The sequence below is a fragment of the Centrocercus urophasianus genome, unplaced genomic scaffold (genome assembly GCF_019232065.1).
Source record: "Centrocercus urophasianus isolate 14NV4802_14NV808 unplaced genomic scaffold, USGS_Curo_1.0 seq_17, whole genome shotgun sequence".
NCBI lineage: Eukaryota > Metazoa > Chordata > Aves > Galliformes > Phasianidae > Centrocercus > Centrocercus urophasianus.
Genome location: NW_024884722.1, coordinates 9374834 through 9395466, shown reverse-complemented (window position 1 = coordinate 9395466; position 20633 = coordinate 9374834). Strand labels below are relative to the sequence as shown.

At 39.0% G+C, this 20633-nt stretch overlaps 1 protein-coding gene across 1 annotated transcript; it reads left to right on the top strand.

The window, feature by feature from the left end:
* Positions 1 to 289: 289 nt before the first annotated feature.
* On the top strand, positions 290 to 20155 carry SMC3 (structural maintenance of chromosomes 3). The gene is made up of 29 exons (XM_042818264.1): positions 290 to 379; positions 2507 to 2582; positions 3225 to 3263; positions 3982 to 4049; positions 4415 to 4486; positions 4663 to 4742; positions 5236 to 5314; positions 5834 to 5951; positions 6096 to 6271; positions 6465 to 6545; positions 6876 to 7040; positions 7604 to 7725; positions 8134 to 8347; positions 9953 to 10056; positions 10268 to 10367; positions 10823 to 10983; positions 11593 to 11734; positions 12944 to 13094; positions 13920 to 14072; positions 15085 to 15236; positions 15446 to 15604; positions 16300 to 16407; positions 16749 to 16857; positions 17331 to 17578; positions 17662 to 17874; positions 18543 to 18734; positions 18902 to 19079; positions 19474 to 19580; positions 19677 to 20155. The coding sequence occupies exons 1-29, from the start codon at positions 365 to 367 to the stop codon at positions 19746 to 19748; spliced, it is 3654 nt and encodes a 1217-aa protein (XP_042674198.1). The 5' UTR covers positions 290 to 364; the 3' UTR covers positions 19749 to 20155.
* The last annotated feature ends 478 nt before the right edge of the window (positions 20156 to 20633 follow it).

The window sequence follows — 20633 nt, the reverse complement described above, 5'->3', positions numbered from 1 at the left end:
TTGAAAGGCTAAACAGATACTAAAATCGGTTTAAAAAGGGGCAATATTTTAGCGTCCGTTGCCCGGCGCCTTCTCCGGCCGGAGAGGGGTGCGAGTTCTTCTCCACTCTCCCCCTCCACCCCGCGCCGAATGGTTCGCGCCGGGACGGGCCAGGGGTGGCTCCGCCGCCATTTTGTTTCGTGAGGGGTGAGTGGGGCTCCGCGCCGAGCTCTGTGTGGCGGCCGGAGGTCGGGAGGAGGAGGCGGCGGAGACCCGGGGTAGCGCCGAGCCGTCGTGCCGGGAGGAGGCGGTGCGGGCGGCTGCGCGGCGGAGGCAGCAGCAGTAGGAGGCAGCGGGGCGGCCGCCTCCCCCATCCTCGGCAGCCATGTACATCAAGCAGGTACGGCGGAGGAACTCCGGCCGCCGGCATCGCGCGGCCTGTTGCGGCCTGCCCCGCGCAGAGGGTAGGCGGGGGCAGGAACGGGCCACCCTACGTTCGGACTGTGTTTGGAAGCACGTGTTGTGCGTGGGGATCAGGTTTTCATCAATTGTCAACATGGGAGTGTTTGCAGGTGCCTTCTGGTAACGTTTTAGTACATCTGGTTCAGATGCGCATTTAATATATGATGCATGTTGCTTTAAATACTTCAAATAAGAAAAAAAATATATTCTACAGGCTTGTACTGCACAAAAGTAAACGGCAGTAAAAATGCTCGTAGTCTTAGTAAGCCCAAATGAAGTCAGAGTTAGGTGCACCATAAGCACTGGTGTCCTAGGAGCTATAGAAGAGCACTGCAGTCCAGCCGGCTGTTGGGTAGGATGCTCCTTTGTGGGTCCCTTCCAGCTCGGGATATTTGTTTGATTTGAAGTCAGACACTCTCTAGAAAAACCTGCATGGAGTGGGGGAAAATGCTTTTGGGAGTCTGCCAGTATTATTCTTCAGAAGCATTGCCCCGGGTATGCGGGCGGAAAAAAGTTGTAGCTCTATAGCAAATAATGATTGGTTTTTCTTTTTTTTTTTTTCTTTTTTTTTTTTTTGGTAGAGCTACTCAGGTGTTCTTGAGAATAAAAGATACAAATTATTCCAACCAGAACACTTCTATACTGAGCTAGCCTCCCAGATTTTTTTCCCGTTCTTTTAATTTTTATTCTTGAAATCTGCTGAACTGGGAAACAGGATCGTTCACAAGCTTCTTACAGTTTTTCTTTTATAAACTGGGATGAATGAATGTGGCTGCTGTTTTTCTTTTTGAAAGCCATTGGTAACGAGGCAGAGCTTACTGTTGCTGTGAGGATCTCCCACGTGAGAGATGAGGCTGACCAGTACTTATACGGTTGGGGGTCAGATCCTCTGTGAACAGCCACAGTGTTTGAGTAGTCATCAGCTCAGCCAGTTCACGATCCAAAACCTGCTTTCTATACTTTGATCCATTAAATACTGAAATCCTTGATTACTTTTAGTAACGTTACCTTAGGTTTAGACCTGAATACAGTGCAGGTACAGAATTTCATTTTGCTTTCTAAACTTAAGTGGTTATACTGTTGAGAAATCTCATAACGTTTTGCTCTCTTTCTAGCCAGTAATTCTTCCTTTATGTTAGTTCTGATGGTGAAACATCAATGATGTTTTAATGAGATTTGGTGGCAAAAAGCTAAGGAAGGGCAGAAAGACTGAATGTCAGTTCTGGTTCATTTATAAGTGGTCTTTCTAAAAGGTTTGCAGCTTTTCAGGTGGCTGTTCACATCTTTCTGATGTCAGACTGAGCAGAGGAAAGCTGATGGAGAGTCTTTCAGCACAGCTTTGATGATTGAAAAGGGTTGATTAATGCTGAGCTGTGCTGGAAGCTGGTTTTGCTGCTACGTGGAACTGAAGTACTTAGATGCAGGCATTGTAGATTAAAATTGGATAGTTGTACTTCTAGACTAGTACTTGCTGCATAGCTCTCTAGCCAAATTGTGTAGGTTGTATATGTTTGTTTAGGAAGTGAATTCAACAGAACCAATGTTTCTGCCTTTCACTTTCTTTGTTTTACTGTGCAGCCTAAAAAATAAGTCTGTCTTGCTCCTAGAATAGGTAAAGTCTGGTATCATGTCTTTGCAGTTTGTAGCTGCTCTACTTGAAGAATTGCAAGTAGAGTTGTTATGCTGAATGTGGATAATGTTATCCTAATGGGACAGATTTATAATCATTTTATAAGTGCTTGTTAACATGGGACGGTATCTTTCCCGTGTGTAATATTTGATGCAAATGCTTCTCTTAGTGTAGATTGCTATGAAAAGGAGCTCTCTTGTTCACCGTGCTTTGACCTAGATATTACCAGCATCTTTTATGAGCAGGGAGAAAAATCTGTCCATAAAATGGTGGAGGGCCAAGTCTCAGAAAACAGGATGCTGGTCTTAAGCTCGAAAGTTGACAGGGTTAGGGAAAAGATGTCAAGTGTATCATAAGTGATGTGAGCATTCTGTAACATCTTCAGGTTTAGGAGGTGGGTAAGAGCAGAGGTAATTCTGTTGCTTTACTCCATAGGTAATCATTCAGGGCTTTCGAAGCTACCGGGACCAAACCATTGTGGATCCATTCAGCTCAAAACACAATGTCATTGGTGAGTTCCAATATCTGGTTTTTAACACTAATTAAACTTGCATCAGATCGTGGTCAAATTACTCCTTAACAGTTTGTTTATGTTCTTTCTACATCTGATTACTTTTCTGCACTGGAAGCTGCTTTACAGTCGTCTGTTAATTTCACAAGGTGTATTCCAACATATTTACAGCAAAGTATTCTAGCATTCATTTTTACTGTGACAGCAGAATGATTCTGTAGTAATTGAGTGAGAAGTGAACTGTGACACCTTTATGTGTGCCCAGTGTTTTTGAAAGGAGAGAAAGAAACCTGGTTTCACTGTTGTTTGCCTTTTTAAAATGGTAATCCCAAATGTGCCAGGGGGTGAGTGAAGCTGAGGGGCTTTGAAGACAATATGGTAGCAATAATTAATGCAGAGAGCATGAAAAGCCTGGGATGTTCGTTTCTAGAAGGGAAGCTGTTTTGAAGTTATACAGCAAGTGTTGGTCTTAAAGATGAGGCACTGAGCCTCACTAAAACATCAGAATATTCTTAAACCTTAATTTTTTGAATAGAAATTGTATTTTTCTGGTCTTTTTGAAACATTTCTGAATTTGCATGTGGATTGTTGAAGTTCATTGATTTCAATTTGTAGCTATATACTTTGTGTTTTAATTTTCAGTGGGAAGAAATGGATCAGGAAAAAGCAACTTCTTTTATGGTAAGGATTGATTTCTTTATATAATATTGAGATAACGGTAACAGTGGCGGCTTCTTTTGTTTGTTTTGTGTTGGAGTAGATTTAGCAAATGTTCTTCCCTAACAAGGAGTGGTTGTGACTTGACAAAGATAAAAGATCCATCTTAATGCACATATTACTTCAGGTTTTTCCTCACTACTCGGTTTCTCTTAAGAGTCTTCTAATATTTGCAGTTCCAAAAAGGGATCTACAAGAGGAAACTGATTTCCAAATATTACCCACGCTGGAAACTGTTAGCAGTATTTACAGTTACTTTAGACGTTCTTAGTGGCTAAATTTATGGTATAGCTTTTAACACATGATTATGATGGGGATTTTGTGGAAGTGTCAGTGGTGGAGAACCAGAGAGGCACGGTGGAGATACTAGACAGTAGCTGTATGAATTGCTGAGTGCCAAGTATTTTACTGTTGTTTTTAACTGATTTGTGACTCCTTGCTTGTTGAGTCCTGTTAATGCTTATGCAAAGAACAAATGGGATATTGACAGTGAGAGACTGGAATTCTAGCATACAGCTGGCTGAGTGATAAAGATCCAACAAATTAAGTTTTTTGGGGGGTGAGGAAGAGAGCACTGAGATACGTGATTGTACTGTGTAACAATATGTTTAAGTTAGAAACTGCTGCATGCCTGCTAAAGGAAAGAATAAATCTTCTGTTTTATTTTTTAATTTTATTACAGCAATTCAGTTTGTCCTCAGTGATGAGTTTAGTCATCTTCGCCCTGAACAGAGATTGGCTTTGTTGCATGTAAGTGAAGGTGTATGACAAGAAGGCAAAAGAATGAGCTCGTGCATTTCAGTCTTAGTACAAAGACAGTGAAATGCTGGCCTGAAGTTGCTTTGGAAGCATTTGTAAACATTTGTGTTACGTTTGTTGCTTCCCTTCAGTAAAAGAGAAGCAAGCCATTACAAAGTAATACATTATTATATAGGCGGTTGATGCGTGTGTGTGAATGTCTGTCCAGGATTTTCAGAAACAAAAACGTGTGTAGTGGGTCTTATGTAGATACTCCTGACTCTGAAATGTATGGAAGGAGATGGGAAAAGGGGAGGTGGATGGACTGGATTCCCTCATCAGAAGGTTCTTCTGACCAAAGTCATCTTGTTTCTTAGGAAGGTACTGGGCCTCGTGTTATTTCAGCTTTTGTGGAAATTATCTTTGACAATTCGGACAACAGGTTACCGGTAAGTGAACTGCTTCCCTTACGGGTCCTCGCTTCAGACTCGCGTATCTCAGCAGTATAAAAGCAGTTGGGGTGGGACCTGCTTTTGAGTCAGCTCTGGTAAAAAGCACTGTAAACATTCTGGATTAGTTACACCTACTGCAAGCACTGAAATTTACTGGACTTTCTTTTCTTGAGATTGATAAAGAGGAAGTCTCACTTCGCAGAGTCATTGGAGCCAAGAAGGACCAATATTTCTTAGACAAGAAAATGGTGACGTAGGTACTTCTTTCCTTGAGCTCAATAAGCTGGGTAGTATTTCTCCAAAATTCTGTAGTCTTATCAAACTCTTGCATCTCTAGCCTGAAAGAGGTAATACTAACTTAGTTATATAATACAAGTAATGATAATTTGACAGCATTTGCATCAGTCCTTGTGAAATAGACAGCAGGATTCTTTGGATTTACAGTTTAATCCATTCATTAAAGTATGTTTAACTCCTTGTTTAGTATTTTTGGACTTGTTTTAAAATATAAGAGATGCCAAACTTTAGATGTCTCAAGGAAGGATAGGAAACAACCTGCCTTATTTGCCTCCTCTTTGCAGTGAGGTGCTTCTTTCTTCATCCTTTTCTTTCCCCAAGACTATATTATTTTTGGGTGCTGCCTTCCCTCTTCCAGACCCCCACTTCCACCTCCCCTCCTCTTTCATTTGATGGTGAATGTCACTTTTGCTTTAAGTGTTTTTAATAGATTCACAATAATATTTCAGGAAAAACGATGTAATGAATCTTCTTGAAAGTGCTGGATTTTCTCGCAGTAATCCGTATTATATTGTCAAGCAAGGGAAGGTAAGAGTCTTCGTCACATAATGGAAGAAACAACTGTCAAAAATTATATGTATTCTTAATGACAAAGTTGAGTTACTGCAGTAGAATGCCAAAACTTAAATCTTTTCTTAGTTTGTGGGGGAAAAAAAAAAAAAGATTTTGTGTGTCTAATGAGTATTCTATGGTGTGACCTGTTTTAATATTTTCTTTTTTAGTGTAATGGTGTGATTTTCATGGAGGCATTTAAACTGACTCAGATAGCATCAGGATTTAAAAGGCACACTTAAGCTTTTCTAAACGTATTTTTGATGTGGTAAAAGTCTCTGAAGTTTGTATAATACTGCAACTTGGAGTTTCAGCAAAAACTGGTGGCATTTGAGAATCAACAAAATTAATTACAAACAGAATCCTAGCTATCCTAAAGTAATGGTCTGAAACGGAAAGCAGCCTGGTAGATTCCTACACATCTTTCCTTGTTTGATCTGTTGTACTAAGCCTTATCAGAGAAGGATATTAAAATCGTAGATCTTGAATTGTTAGATCAACCAGATGGCCACAGCTCCTGACTCCCAAAGGCTGAAGTTACTAAGAGAAGTGGCTGGTACCAGAGTGTACGATGAACGTAAAGAAGAGAGTATTTCACTGATGAAAGAAACAGGTAAGAATACCTGCTGAGCAGCGCTTCACCTTCTCTTATCTGTAACTTGACAAATAATGGCTGTAGGAGACAGAGTAGCTTTAAAAGTGTGGGAATGTGTTACAATGTTTAACTGAACTTCTTGGCTTGTCTTGTTTTTTAAAGAGGGTAAGAGAGAGAAGATCAATGAGTTGTTGAAATACATTGAAGAGCGGCTTCACACGCTTGAAGAGGAGAAAGAAGAGCTGGCTCAATACCAGAAATGGGATAAAATGAGGAGAGCATTAGAATACACAATTTATAATCAGGAGCTTAATGAAACGCGAGCTAAGCTTGATGAGGTAAAATGCTTTGTCTACTACTAAATATAACACAAGACATTCTTTTGCTTTTTACTGATGTTTGCTTGCATTCAGTGTTAAAATCCTGCAGTTGTCTTTCATCAGTTCAATGTGCTATTCTTGCATTTGTGAAACTAGAATTTCACTAAAGCAGAATCTTGCTTGTTAAGCTACTTGCTGTATGATCCTGCAGCTTTCTGCCAAGCGGGAGACAAGTGGAGAGAAGTCCAGGCAGCTGAGAGATGCACAGCAGGATGCTAGAGATAAAATGGAGGTAAAAATACTTAATAGAGGGGCTTTTTAAGGTTTTTCCTTTACTTTATATTGCTTTATTTTTTTCATAGCATAAACATTTGATGTAAATCTAAATTTCGACACAGAATCCAAAGTTCATTGGCTTGAAATGAGAAGAGCTCTTGCATTTGGAGCTTTACCCAATAACTGTAAAAACATGTTACATTTAACCTATGCCTTCATCTTGTTTGAAAATGGGAGAAATTGATTATACTTAGCATACTGCATTGATCTAGATAATGCTTGCTGAGAGTAGGATAGTGTCACGTGCACACGGTGTTTAAAATGCTGTATGCTTAAATTTGCATAGGAAATAGAACGGCAAGTTCGAGAACTGAAGACGAAGATTTCTGCAATGAAGGAAGAGAAAGAACAACTTAGTGCTGAAAGACAGGAGCAGATTAAGCAGAGGACTAAGCTGGAACTTAAGGCTAAAGATCTGCAGGATGAATTAGCTGGCAACAGTGAGCAAAGGGTACGTAACAGTGACATAATCTAAAATGTAATGGATTCGTGGAAGTCTGCTTGTACACTGAAGGCTTTTTTGGCCTACATTCTAGGTGGGTTTTTGTTTGTCTTTAATCTATAGCCTTTCATTGTTTAGTAAGCAATGCAGGACAGATATGTTGGGGTTTTTGGCTTCTAGGGGGTGTAAGCCAAGTTCTAAGTTCAGATCCTTTATTTGTCATCCTGAGTGTTACAGAACCAGGCACCTTCAATTCTCTCAAACTCAATTGCTACAAGTGTTGAGGAGGTTGATTTTTCTTTGTAGTGTTAACTTGGACTTTGTTGTTCAGCCCTTGAGGACCTTCCATACTTGCATAGTTTAGCTTCCTAAGAATGCCTAATTTATCTTTACTGTTCTGATTGGAAATGAATTTACTTCTGTTGAGTGCTGAAAGAATGTAGTATCACATTAGCAAATCTATCTTGCATTTTTATAATTAGATTATTCTTTAATGTTGTGTATTTATCTAAAGATATTAGTAGAGTTTCTTTTACTATCTCATTTTAATTATTGCTTTTTTTCACTTTCAGAAAAGGCTGTTAAAGGAGAGGCAAAAGCTTCTTGAGAAAATTGAGGAGAAACAGAAAGAATTAGCAGAAACGGAGCCGAAGTTCAACAGTGTAAAAGAGAAAGAAGAGAGAGGAATTGCTAGGTCTGTAGTTCTGCAGTGAGGGGAGTTGAGCATTATAGAAAGAGCCATGATACTAGCAGAACAGATGTGCTGTATATTTAGGGTTTTATTAAATATTTGAGGATGGAGTGGTTGTAGATGCTCTCTATTTAAATATAAGCCTCATTTCGTGTTGGGTATTGAACTGGTGGGGAAATCAGTATTCAGTGAAGTTAATTAACCACTTTGTGGAGTTCTATGAACTTGCTGTTTTATGAAGTCTTCTGCATGATTGTCTTGTTCATACTATGATGCTTTTCTTTTTATGACTGCTTTTACTAGAGCCTGATTTCACTGTTTTGGAAAATTCTTATGGTAATTAACAGCGCTTTTTCTTCATAGATTCAAGAGTTCTTTGTAATGCAACACTTCTTCCCCTTCTCAAAATAGACTTGCACAGGCTACGCAGGAAAGAACAGATCTTTATGCAAAGCAAGGTCGGGGAAGCCAGTTCACATCCAAAGAAGAAAGAGATAAGTGGATAAAGAAAGAACTGAAGTCTCTAGATCAAGCAATCAATGACAAGAAGCGGCAGATTGCAGCTATACACAAGGATTTAGAGGATACAGAGGCAAATAAGGAGAAAAATTTGGAACAGTACAGTGTGAGTTCTCATCTTCATTCTTCTCTCAAAATACTGAGAAGTAATAAACACTCAATCTAATTTTGGACAAACTAATAAAACTTAGTGCCCCAAAGGACGATGCAACTCTCTTTCTGGGTGGGATCTTTAGGGGGGGAAAAAAAAATGTAGATACAGTTTTGCTTTTTTTTTTTTTTTTTCCTTAAATACCCACAGATGACTCTGAACCTCCCTTTGGCACTACTTCAAACTTTGCTATGTACATTTACCTTCTGATTTTTTACCCAAAATGTTTGGCCTGAGTTCTCAGAAAGAGACACAGCTGCCTTGCTTTTGTCTGTTTTGGACATGGCTGTTCCATAGAGATGATTGTTAGGTGTTTTAACACTCTTTAGGGGAAAAGGAGAGAACAAGATCTTCTAAGCTCTGCTGCCAGCACTTTGCCTTTGCACCACAATTGCAGTTTTGTAGTTAGGAGTTGAGACCCTTTTCCCTGAAAGAAGGTTATTGTCTCTGTATTATCTGCATAATTTTTAGATTCTGATTTCTGTGTGTTCAGAAGCAGCTCTCACTTCAAATAAAGCAGAGAGATCCAGAAATATCACTTCATCTGGAGCTGCATGAGTAAAAACCCCTTTGCTTAGGGTAGAAGAGCATCCAGTGCCAGTGCTGCTGCACTGCATGTGCTGATTGATGGGCACGTGCAGTGTTTGTCTGATGAACTGAAATTCAGGTCAGCCTGGGAGAAATACAGGAATGTAGCTGTACAGAGAAAACAGTGTTCTGGTGAAATAAGCTGTATGAATGATGTATGCATTAGCTAAATGATGACTCTATCAGTTCATGTATGAAAGAACTGATGCTTACCATAGGCTGTCTATAATGATATTACATGGCTCAGTAAGAAGCATTATGTAGAACTGATGTTAATTTTTGTTCTTTTCTACTGAAAGAAGGCTGCTTTATGCACAGGCTAAGAATTGCATAGCATTTTGTTGTTCAGAAGGAGGTTGTCTCAAGTGAAACTTCATGTTGCGTTGGAAAAACTTCTGGTTTTGAGCACGTTACTAGTCCTGTAGATAGATAACAGTGCAAACATGAACTGGGAGCTAGCTCCAGCCTGCTTTGAGAATGGCAGGTGTGGAGTGAGTGAGGGGAGGAGATCTGTGCAATAGCTTAACGGCGTGCTTTTGGCAGTAGCTGTGGTAAAACACAAAGCTGTGGTAAAGCAGGAGAGCAGGCTAGAATTTTCACTACTAGCAGCCTGGGATGAAAGACTAGTATGTATGTTCTGATCAGAAGTGTTACTTCAGAGCATTGTTACACGTGGCTGTTGGTAGTAACTGTTTTGATGCAGTTTCTTACCATGAGCTGGTGAGCTGTTTCACTGACAAATGCCCAGGTGCACAGCTTGTCTGTGCCTGCTTTGTGCCTGTTCTGATCCCCGTGCCTGCACTACTTACTTGCTGACACAGTGCTTTTGTAATTTGTAAATTGGTGGGAAAACTTTGTAGGAATTGTTTCTGAATGAGTAGTAATTAAGCATTGAATTGGGAGGGGGGAGGGAGCATAAAAATTGTAACTAAAGAACGCTGCAGTTTCATAGTCATCTTTTCTTTATGTTAGAAACTGGACCAAGATCTTAATGAAGTGAAGGCTCGTGTTGAAGAACTGGACAGAAAGTACTATGAAGTGAAAAATAAAAAGGATGAACTACAGAGCGAAAGAAAGTTAGTAATTAATTGAAATATGTCTGAACCTCACTTAATGTGAAGGACCCCAACTGTCTAGTTGTTAACATGGCATGTAGGTATGTTTTTAAATATAGCCATGTATGAACTTCTGTACTTAGCCCTTCTGTTCGATTAGCAGCTGTTAGATTAAAAAAAAACTTCAGACTTCATTCACCCTTAAAATACTTGAACTGTGGTTGTTGTGCAGTTATCTGTGGAGAGAGGAGAACGCAGAGCAACAGGCTCTTGCTGCTAAGCGGGAGGACCTGGAAAAGAAACAGCAGCTTCTCAGAGCAGCAACAGGAAAGGTAGGAGGCCTTGTATTTTTTGTTGTAACTTCTTTTGTAAGCTTTTTTTTTTTCCCCATTCCTAAAGGAAAAGTCGTAGAACTCTTTTGAAGTTATTTCCTTTGCTTGCAGTCTTACTATCTTTACTTAAAACAAGGCAATCTTCTATGTAAGCTGTTCTACAAATATTTTTAGCTCTAGAAGTATTTTGAAATTCATTTTGTAAGCTTAAGGTATTAGAGGAGAGGTGAGAAGATGAGGTAGAAACGGAAAGCTTACCAAATTCCTTTTGATACTTGTTCTAAAAAAGCAATCTACCCTGAATGTGGTACACTCAGCTTTTTATTAGGTATGTTCATTAGTCAGCAGCAGTTTGTCAAGAAAGATGGTTACTGCTCTTTAGAAGCTGGGGATAAAGCTGATACTTTTTTCTAGACCTTGTAATTGTGGTGCAGTAATCATCTGTGCTTTAACAGGCCATTTTGAATGGTATCGACAGCATAAACAAGGTTTTGGAGCACTTCCGTCGAAAAGGAATAAATCAGCACGTTCTGAATGGCTATCATGGCATTGTGATGAACAACTTTGAATGTGAACCAGCTTTCTACACGTGTGTTGAAGTTACTGCAGGGAACAGGTAGCTGAATACTCTTCAGTGTTACCTTGGTGCAGTGTTACAAATGGACCTGCGCTCGTTCTATCTGAAATATTAGTTACTTTGCCTCTCAGTCTTGAGCTCTGGTCCTTATTCATCAAGCACTGTTGTGTGGCCTCGTCACACTTTCCCTTCAAGAAGGGACTAAGAATTTTGCAGATTTTAGAAGCGTATTCTAACTTCTCTTAATCTTGTTTCAAGGTGGGAGGGTACTGGGGGAGGGAGTGGGAAGGCAGATAGGCCCAAGAGAGATGCTCCTGATGCTTGCAAGGAATCTCCTGGTGTGGTGCATTCTGTGGTAAGTAATGCTGATGTTTCAATAACAGTAGGAGTTTTTTTTCGCTTACACTAGAAAATCTTATATGTGAGGGTTATGTCTAAATAGCCAACTGCTCTTTAAAAGCTTTGTAGTTCTAATAAGAGTACCATCTGCTTGCTTTGACAGCAGTGCTTAAAAGCAGTAGAGCAAATGCAGCTTGGCTTTATAGTGACAGGTAATGCTACCTGAATGCTAAATGTTCTCATTCAAATATTTGTTCTTTTGACACATTGAAGATTTTTTTTTCTTGTTTTTTGGGGCTTGTTAATTAGGTTATTTTATCACATTGTGGATTCTGATGAAGTCAGTACAAAAATTTTAATGGAATTTAACAAAATGAACCTTCCTGGAGAAGTTACATTCCTCCCGCTGAACAAGCTAGATGTTCGAGATACTGCTTATCCTGAGACTAATGTGAGTGTTCATTCTGAACCTGTTTTCTCCATAAATATAAGCCTTTGTTATTTCAACTGTATTGCCTGCCACTTTGTTTTGTTGGATGTCTGCAGTTAAATACTGCCATTAATTTGTTGCTTCTGAAGGTTGGAAACCCTTCTGTTGGAAAATGCTTTGCTACATGCTATATCTTCTTCAAAGTTAAACTCCACCTGCAGAGTACATGGATGATAATATAGCAATAGGAAGTTCTACAATCTGATAATAATTGCATGAATTACTAAACTTGAATTCTTTAGCTGAAAGACTGCCATGGACAAAAGCTGAAGGGAAGGATGGTGTTGTGTTGCAGCTGTGGAGACTTTCTCAGAGCTGTTTGGACTGACTTGTGTTTGATATTTTAAAAAAATCTTTAGTGACAGCTGTTTTAAAAGTATCTTTAAAATGTATTTCAAGAAAGAATCTGCTCTTACTGGACACTTTAAAACTTTAATTTAAATTTAAACTGAACTGTTCAAATATAATGACTTCCTATGACCTTGTAGTAGAATAAGTTCTTTAAAATTTCCTTTCCTCTCCCTTTGCCCCTCAGGTATACGTAGGAAAAAAAGATAAATAGAAAAGAATCAGTCTATTGTGTGCCTATTTGGGAGGGCTTTACCAGCAAAACTGTATGAACGTTTGTATTCTGTTTGCCATGGAAGACTCTTCCTTGGTGGATTTCTTTTTTTTTTTTTTTTTTTTGCAGCCAATTAATGGTAATTGTTGAAATAGTTTCTGTAATGTAATACTCAGATACCCAGCAGACTCCTAGCTGCCCTATTAATGCTCAAGCCTAGCTGCTAAAAACTAAGATAGCAAAATCTTGCTGTTGATTTCCGTGCAATGTCTGTATTGCCTGTTTAATCAGAGTATCAGCCCCTTGTGTGTTTCCAAAGTCATCATTTGCAGTGTTGTGCTTTGAGTTTGGAGTTTGACATTGTCTAAATAGTGATATATGGAGCTCCAGAAGTCTTCATTCCAGAAGTCTGATTGTGAATGCATGCATTCATCTTCAGTGAATCTGAGATATGCTTAACTTTCAAGAATGTAGTGCTATAAGGCAGTGTATGATGTTTTTACTTTTGACGTGGTTTCTTTATTTTCTAGGGCTTGCTTGAATTAGTTGCAATATGCTTGATCTGTTTGTGTCACTGCACTGTTTCATTATAACCACTGTCCCTTCAGGATGCTATTCCTATGATCAGTAAACTGAGATACAATCCCAGATTTGACAAAGCTTTCAAACACGTGTTTGGAAAGACTCTGATTTGTCGTAGCATGGAAGTATCTACCCAGCTGGCCAGAGCTTTCACTATGGATTGTATTACCCTGGAAGGTAAATGTTGCAATTAGATGAATTACTTACTGGAAAAGTGGGATCCTTTGAAGAGTGAGACTCATTATGCATAGTCTGTCAGTGTTATCAAAATAAGACTATGTCTCAGCTACATTATTTTGAATACACAGCTACTCTTGGTTAGGTGCAGTACTAAAAATGCAGGATTTCCTCACAATTATTTAATCATATTACGATGTAAAAGTTAGTAGCTGTATCTCCATCCTGACAACTGCAAGGTAGGTAGTTTGTGTTCACCTTCTTTCAAATTCAGAAGGCCTTTGTTCTCCTGAAGTACTCATGATTTATTCCACCAACTTAAAGCAGTACTGAGGGTTCATATGTGTGGCTTTAATTACTGGTAAGTGCAAGGTGGGTTTTCTGCATACCAGGTGCATTTACACAGTATTCCCTAAAGCATCTTTTGACAGTGGCCTGTTCCTGCAGTGCAGATTCCATGCAGGTTTACTATTTATCTCTTTCTCTGGAAGGCAATCTGAAAACGAGGGAGAAATAAAGCAGAATCTGTGCCTTGTAGAGCAGGGCTTCTTTTTTTTTTTTTCTTAAAGGAGGTAGTAGTAGCAATCTGTGTTGGTGTTGAAGAATGAAATATACTTTAAATGGAACACCAAAACAGCTACGTCACCAATTACAGAACTTTACGTAAAGTCTTCATTGTAAATAGCAACTTATACTGATGCAGTACTTGGTTAGCTTAGCTGCAATGTTCTAGTCATACTACCAAACTGTACTACAGAAACTGCTCCAGATACCACAGAGAATAAATGATGTGCTACTTATAGTCTTGTTGTGCTGTGCTCTTAGGTGATCAAGTCAGCCATCGTGGTGCTTTGACTGGTGGTTATTACGACACAAGAAAGTCTCGTCTTGAATTGCAAAAAGATGTTAGAAAGGCAGAAGAAGAACTTGGTGAACTTGAAGCAAAACTCAATGAAAACTTGCGCAGAAACATTGAAAATATCCTTTTGTTTCTTTTGGGAAAGGTTGTGTGATGATAAAGATTTCATTTTGCAGTTAGAGTACTGGGTGAAAAATAGGATTCTTAATGCTTGTAGATGTTACAAATTAGCTGTGGCATTTGTTTCGACTGTTCTTTGTGCTGCCTGGTTCTGTTAGTTACTGTAGGGACAAAATATAGATATGTTAAATCATAACCTTCAGGCCTGGTTTTCCTTTTAAGGAGGGAACTGTAGAGGATGTCTGTAGGGAGCTCCTTCAACTGATGGCTGAGGGCAATGCCACAAGAGGGTTTCTGTGGTAGATCAGCAATTGTAACAAGCGTTGTTACCGTATGTGACAGTGAGTTTTGGAACGTAACGCAAACAATCCCAAGACACTTAGCAGAATCTCTTTGTCCATTCCTGCTAATTTTCTGTTCTGTATCTGATTCAGTTTTCCAGAAGTGTTTTCACGATGGGGTGCCATGTTCTACTGTGGCCTCTGCTTTTGGGAATTGTTTGGCTTTTAGTGCTTCTATGTTGATGTCTTGTTAAACTGTGCATTTGCAGTAGGAGAAAGTAGGAGTAGTCATGTTAGCAGTTCAACAGAAATTAAAATTCTCTACGAGATCTGCACTGTGACTCAAGGTGTTGTATCACAGTTGTTCTGGAAGATCATGCCTTTTGTCTCAGACTTGACTGAGAGTTGATTTGTATTGGTCTAATGTTGCTTTTTAAAGGAGGGCTTCTGCTCTTCTGTATTTTGTAAGGCAGAGTTCTCCATACAAGTTCAAATGAATCTATTTGGAGTCCCACGTTGTGAAAGTAACAGCAAATGAATCTCTTCTGGTTTGCTCTTGGCACTGCTAAGGGTCAGGAAGTCACTCTTGCTGATGATTCTTGATTTCTCCTGTACAAATGATTGTTTTTATTCAACTTATCAGGGCAACAGAATATGGCAAAAACTAAAAGCTAAATATACTATTAGGTATAAAATGTCTTTTTAAAGAATTTTCCTTAGCCCACAGAATGGATTAATAATGAGATTGACCAGCTGATGAACCAAATGCAGCAAATTGAGACACAGCAGAGAAAGTTCAAAGCCTCTCGGGACAGTATTCTGTCAGAAATGAAAATGCTGAAGGAGAAAAGGCAGCAATCTGAAAAGACATTTATGCCTAAGGTACTGTGAAGTGATACTGAAATCAATTACTGGTTTTATATTACTGTTTTATTGGCATTATTGATGAATTTGCTTTCCTTTCTGGTTGACTGAAATATGAAAAGATGATTAGAGATCTGACATAGCCCATATTTGCATAAATAGCAAAGTAATGTTCATTACTTGCAGGCTGCTCCAAGGAATTACTCTGTCTAATCTTTATTTCACAGCAACGCAGCTTACAGAGCTTGGAGGCAAGTTTACATGCTATGGAATCGACTAGAGAGTCACTGAAAGCAGAGCTGGGGACAGATCTGTTGTCTCAACTCAGTCTTGAAGATCAGAAACGTGTGGATGCTCTTAATGATGAAATTAGGCAACTGCAACAAGTAAGATAAAATGAAAGTGTCCTGCAACTGAATGTGGTACCTTTTCTTCCCAGTAAACTTACTTTGGTCCTGTATGTGAAGAGTCAGCAGTGATGAATGTGTTGTAACTGAGCAGTGTTTTACCAGTAGTGGCCTGGGATGTTTGGAGTTTTTGCATTTGCAAAACTTATCTGCGTGTTTTTCTCAAATGCTGGGTGAATTTTGCTATCTGTTTTGCTGGGATTACACTCCTGTAGTGCTGGAATTGTCACCATTTGCTTGCTTCTACTTTTGAGCTTTGCAGTAATTAACTTCAAAATAGGCACTGTCTGAAGGGTACGATGCATGACGTGGGAAACTGAAACGATACCTTTAGGCTTATGGTAAATAAGGCAGTTCTAAGTTTCTTGCTATGTTTGCCACATGTTGTTGGAAAAACACTGTCACTGTACTCTTTTAAGCTCTTAAGAAGTGTGGATCCGTGTGCTAGTACAGTTCAGGAAAGTTACAGATCTCTATGATTGTCTTGACACTAGATAGCCTGCTAGCAGTGAATATCTCTGCAGCTATTTCTGCCTGCTATAAAAACAGTGACACTCCAAAAATGCCTAATATTTTGGTGCAGGGTTCTGTCAAGAGTGGGCTTTATTGTGAGTGAGTAGTTGGATTTTAGTTAATGCAATAAATATCCTGTCTTAATTATTATTATTTTTCAGGAAAATAGACAGCTTTTGAATGAGAGGATTAAACTGGAAGGCATCATAACAAGAGTTGAAACATATCTGAATGAGAATCTGAGAAAACGCTTAGACCAAGTGGAACAAGTAAGGATTTTCTTTAAAATGAGTTTATGCATTTTATTTCCAAAGCTGTGACATGTTGTTGATGGGATAAATATGCATTCATCATTTTCTGTAATCTGTGGTGTTTCTTGCTTCCCTGTATCCAAACTGAATTGCATGTTATGCTTGAACTTCAACAACAAAACTCTTGCTCTGTATGCACTGTTTTTGTGTAAGAAAGGCTCCATAATGGTGATCTGGTAAAAGATGAAAATACCTTTAAGATTTTGAAAATAACTGCATGTAGAACAGTGGAAGCTGTCTGGCTTACGCTTTCGTTCCCTTCCTTGCTGAAGCTTGGTGGCGTTTGCTTTGTCCTATAGGAACTGAATGAGCTCCGAGAAACAGAAGGTGGCACAGTTCTCACTGCCACGACGTCAGAACTTGAGGCTATCAACAAACGAGTGAAGGATACACTGGCACGCTCAGATGGTTGGTAACGCAGTTTTTTGCAAAGAAAAATCTTCAGTGTTTTGAATGTTCACACACAGCACGAAGTGAGAAGTAGCAGTAAGTTTTGAACATGCTGTAGTAGTTACATAGTGCATAACAGGTGTTTTGGAAAATCCAAAAGACAGAAGCAAGATTTTGTGCAAATTGAAGTGAAAGTGTCTGCAAATGTACATCGGAACATCCAACAGAGTTTGGGCATCAGGCATAATATCTGAAGCAGCATTCATACACAGCATGATTTTGTATAGCTGTTCTTGAATTTCTCCTAAGCTGTTTGAAACTTCAGTTATGTCAAATAGGAAATAGCATCTGTGTGGATCACCACAACTTTGGCTTCTCTTTCTAGACTTCAACCATGTGACTTCTCTGAAGGAAGAGAAGAAATTTCAGCTTTTTGTCTTCGTGCAGGCATGTGGGCGTAACCATTTTGTGCTTTTTCCCCAATACTTCAGATCTGGATAACTCTATTGACAAAACAGAAGCGGGAATTAAGGAACTGCAGAAGAGCATGGAACGCTGGAAGAACATGGAAAAGGAGCATATGGATGCCATTAACCATGACACAAAAGAACTTGAGAAAATGACTAATAGGCAAGGCATGCTCCTCAAGAAGAAGGAGGAATGCATGAAGAAAATCCGAGAATTGGGTTCTCTTCCACAGGAGGCTTTTGAAAAATATCAGACTTTAAGTTTAAAGCAGGTAATAAATGTGCTTGTTTTCATGTTATTTATAAGCAAACAAATGTGAAATACTGGTTCCATGTACGTCTGTTTTCCCCACAGTTATTCCGCAAATTGGAGCAATGCAATACAGAACTGAAGAAATACAGTCACGTTAATAAAAAAGCTCTGGATCAGTTTGTGAATTTCTCAGAGCAGAAGGAGAAACTAATAAAGAGACAAGAGGAGCTGGACAGGGGCTACAAATCAATTATGGAGCTGATGAACGTGCTAGAGCTTAGAAAATACGAGGCTATTCAGCTGACTTTCAAGCAGGTAACAAAATGGCGACAGTGGGAAGGACTGGAATGGAAATGAATAGTCTTACGTAGCTGCTGCTTGGGAAGAAACACAACTAAGTAGAGCTGTCATGTATTAATAGGCACGGCAGCATGGCACTTGAGTTCTGTGTGATTAATACTATCAAAAGAACAAGCTGACATCTTAAATGGGTGCTGATCTCGACTGTGTTACCTTTCTAGCTGTTCTTTACACCATTTAAATGCTTCCTTTCTGATAACTCTTTGTACTGTGTAAAACCCCTTCTGGGGAAGGTCTGGTGATGATCTATTCTAAATCCATTTTCCAGATTTTAGCGAAGTCTTCTAATGTTAGCAAAGGGTCTGAACTGCAGTGTGTGTCAAGTCTTCTTCTGAAGCTCATCCTCTTAACTGACATCTCGTCCGAAGCTCATCGACATAAAAATCAAACTTGCTTTTGCTGTTTTCTATTTTAATTCTGCCACTTTGAAGAAAAAAAGTGAAAACTACAAAAGCAGTTGTTTTAAGTCATGTTTTTAGACCAAGCTTTGTATTCACGTTTCTCCCTTACACTGGTGCTTATATTTAAATGTGGATATCCCCACTTAAAAACAAATACTTGAGGTGTGTAAAACTCTTGTTTGCACTTGATTTCATTATGTAATAATGATTGTTTCCTTTAAGGTGTCAAAAAATTTCAGTGAAGTATTCCAGAAGTTGGTCCCTGGTGGCAAGGCCACGTTAGTGATGAAGAAAGGAGATGTGGAAGGCAGTCAGTCCCAAGATGAGGGTGAGGGCAGCGCTGAGAGTGAAAGAGGATCTGGATCACAGAGCAGTGTGCCATCTGTAGACCAGTTCACTGGAGTTGGCATAAGGGTAAGGAGGAATATGTGTTCTAGCACTCTCAGCAGTCTCTTAAATTAAGGTTAAACTATGTATTTTAATGAAGTCAATGTTGAACCAGTCTATTTATTTGCTATAATAGCAAGTGATGTTGTGGAATAGTATTTTGAAGTCATCTTCCTGTTGCCCTGTTTCCTTAGGTATCATTCACAGGGAAGCAGGGTGAAATGAGAGAAATGCAGCAACTTTCAGGTGGACAAAAATCCCTGGTAGCTCTTGCCCTGATATTTGCTATCCAGAAATGTGATCCAGCTCCATTTTACTTGTTTGATGAAATTGACCAAGCCTTGGATGCTCAGCACAGGAAAGCTGTTTCAGGTACCTTACTCATCTTCAGTGTGCTTGAAGTGACTGTCTGACTTACAGTACCTGACCTCTCAGGTGCGAGGCACTCCTTGATGTATCTCATCACATGTTGGAATTTACCTTTGTGCTTCCCTTTGCTCTTGAAGATGGGCTTTGGGTAGAAGCTCAGTACTGGCACATAGGGCAGCTGAGGAGTTACAAACTTTTTGTGGTATAAAAAGTTTAGGTGAAGCCTGGAATTTATTATAGTATATAAATGTGGTGTGGGTTCGTTCTTGATTTCTATTTTATTTTTAATTAACCAAACTCTCATTTTAAGTAAGGAATAGTAAACTGTCTTCTGTTCAGACATGTCTTGCTTAATTAGAAAGGTGACATCAGTGAAGATTTCTTATGTTCTTTTTAGATATGATTATGGAATTAGCTGAACATGCTCAGTTCATCACAACAACTTTTAGGCCTGAATTGCTGGAATCAGCTGACAAGTTCTATGGTGTAAAGTTCAGAAATAAGGTAAACTTTTATCTAGTCTTTGTTAAAAACTTTACCAAGCTCTATTTTATTCTGTAGAAAGGGACCTGTAATAACTGCTGTGTTTTGTTCCACCAGGTTAGTCATATTGATGTGATCACAGCAGAAATGGCCAAAGACTTCGTAGAAGATGACACCACGCATGGTTAAACAAAACTGTATTTACTGCTTGTTTGGAAGATGTGTATAGTGTGATGTTTATGCCAGGGAACTGTAAATTAAAAATATGAAGCTTTTAGTCCTTGTTTAAAATAGTTTTTGAACATACATTTTAACCAAGACCCCAGAAGACTTAGTTTCAAAGAAGCTTGGGTATCCGTATGGTCTCTGTTGCTGTATTTTATAAGATGATTGTTAATGTTACCTTTATACAGTACCTGTAGTTTACAGAAGTTTATTCTCTTCCGTCAAATCTTTTGTAAAGCGTCTGTTGCTGTTTTAAAGCTTTTCAGAAAGTGCTAGCTCTCCCTTCCTTCCTAAGTATACTTTTACCATTTATATTGCCTCACAATTCTTTTTAATGGCTTCAATTAAAATGATTGGTTTTATCGCTGTAACTCGTGTACAGGTGTGTGTTGACTGTCTGAGGATTCCCCTGGAACAGTCCATGTCAGTCCTAGGGAGCTCTTGAGAAGTATGAGACAAAGCTGTTGTTTCAAGTAATTCATACTTTCCCTTTGGCACTCTGGCCAAAACAGCGATTCCACATTCCATCATCCTGAATGACCAGAATTGCTTGTACCAGGCTGTCAGTCATGAATCAAACCATGAGTTTTTTCCCTCTGCCTAGAATTCACAGAATCACAGAATTCTGACAAAGAACTGTCAGAGGATCTGCTGTGCTATTCTGAACAAAAGCTAAGACCAAATACTTCTGATTTAAAATAGCAAAGGTATTGGGGAAAAAAAAGAAAAAAGGTTGCAATTGTGTGTATATATTCACATAATATATAAGACACTTTCTTGTACTGTGTGAAGTTGTATGATATGCTTAAGGTCATTTTACAGTGAGAAGCAGTGAACTTAACGTACTGC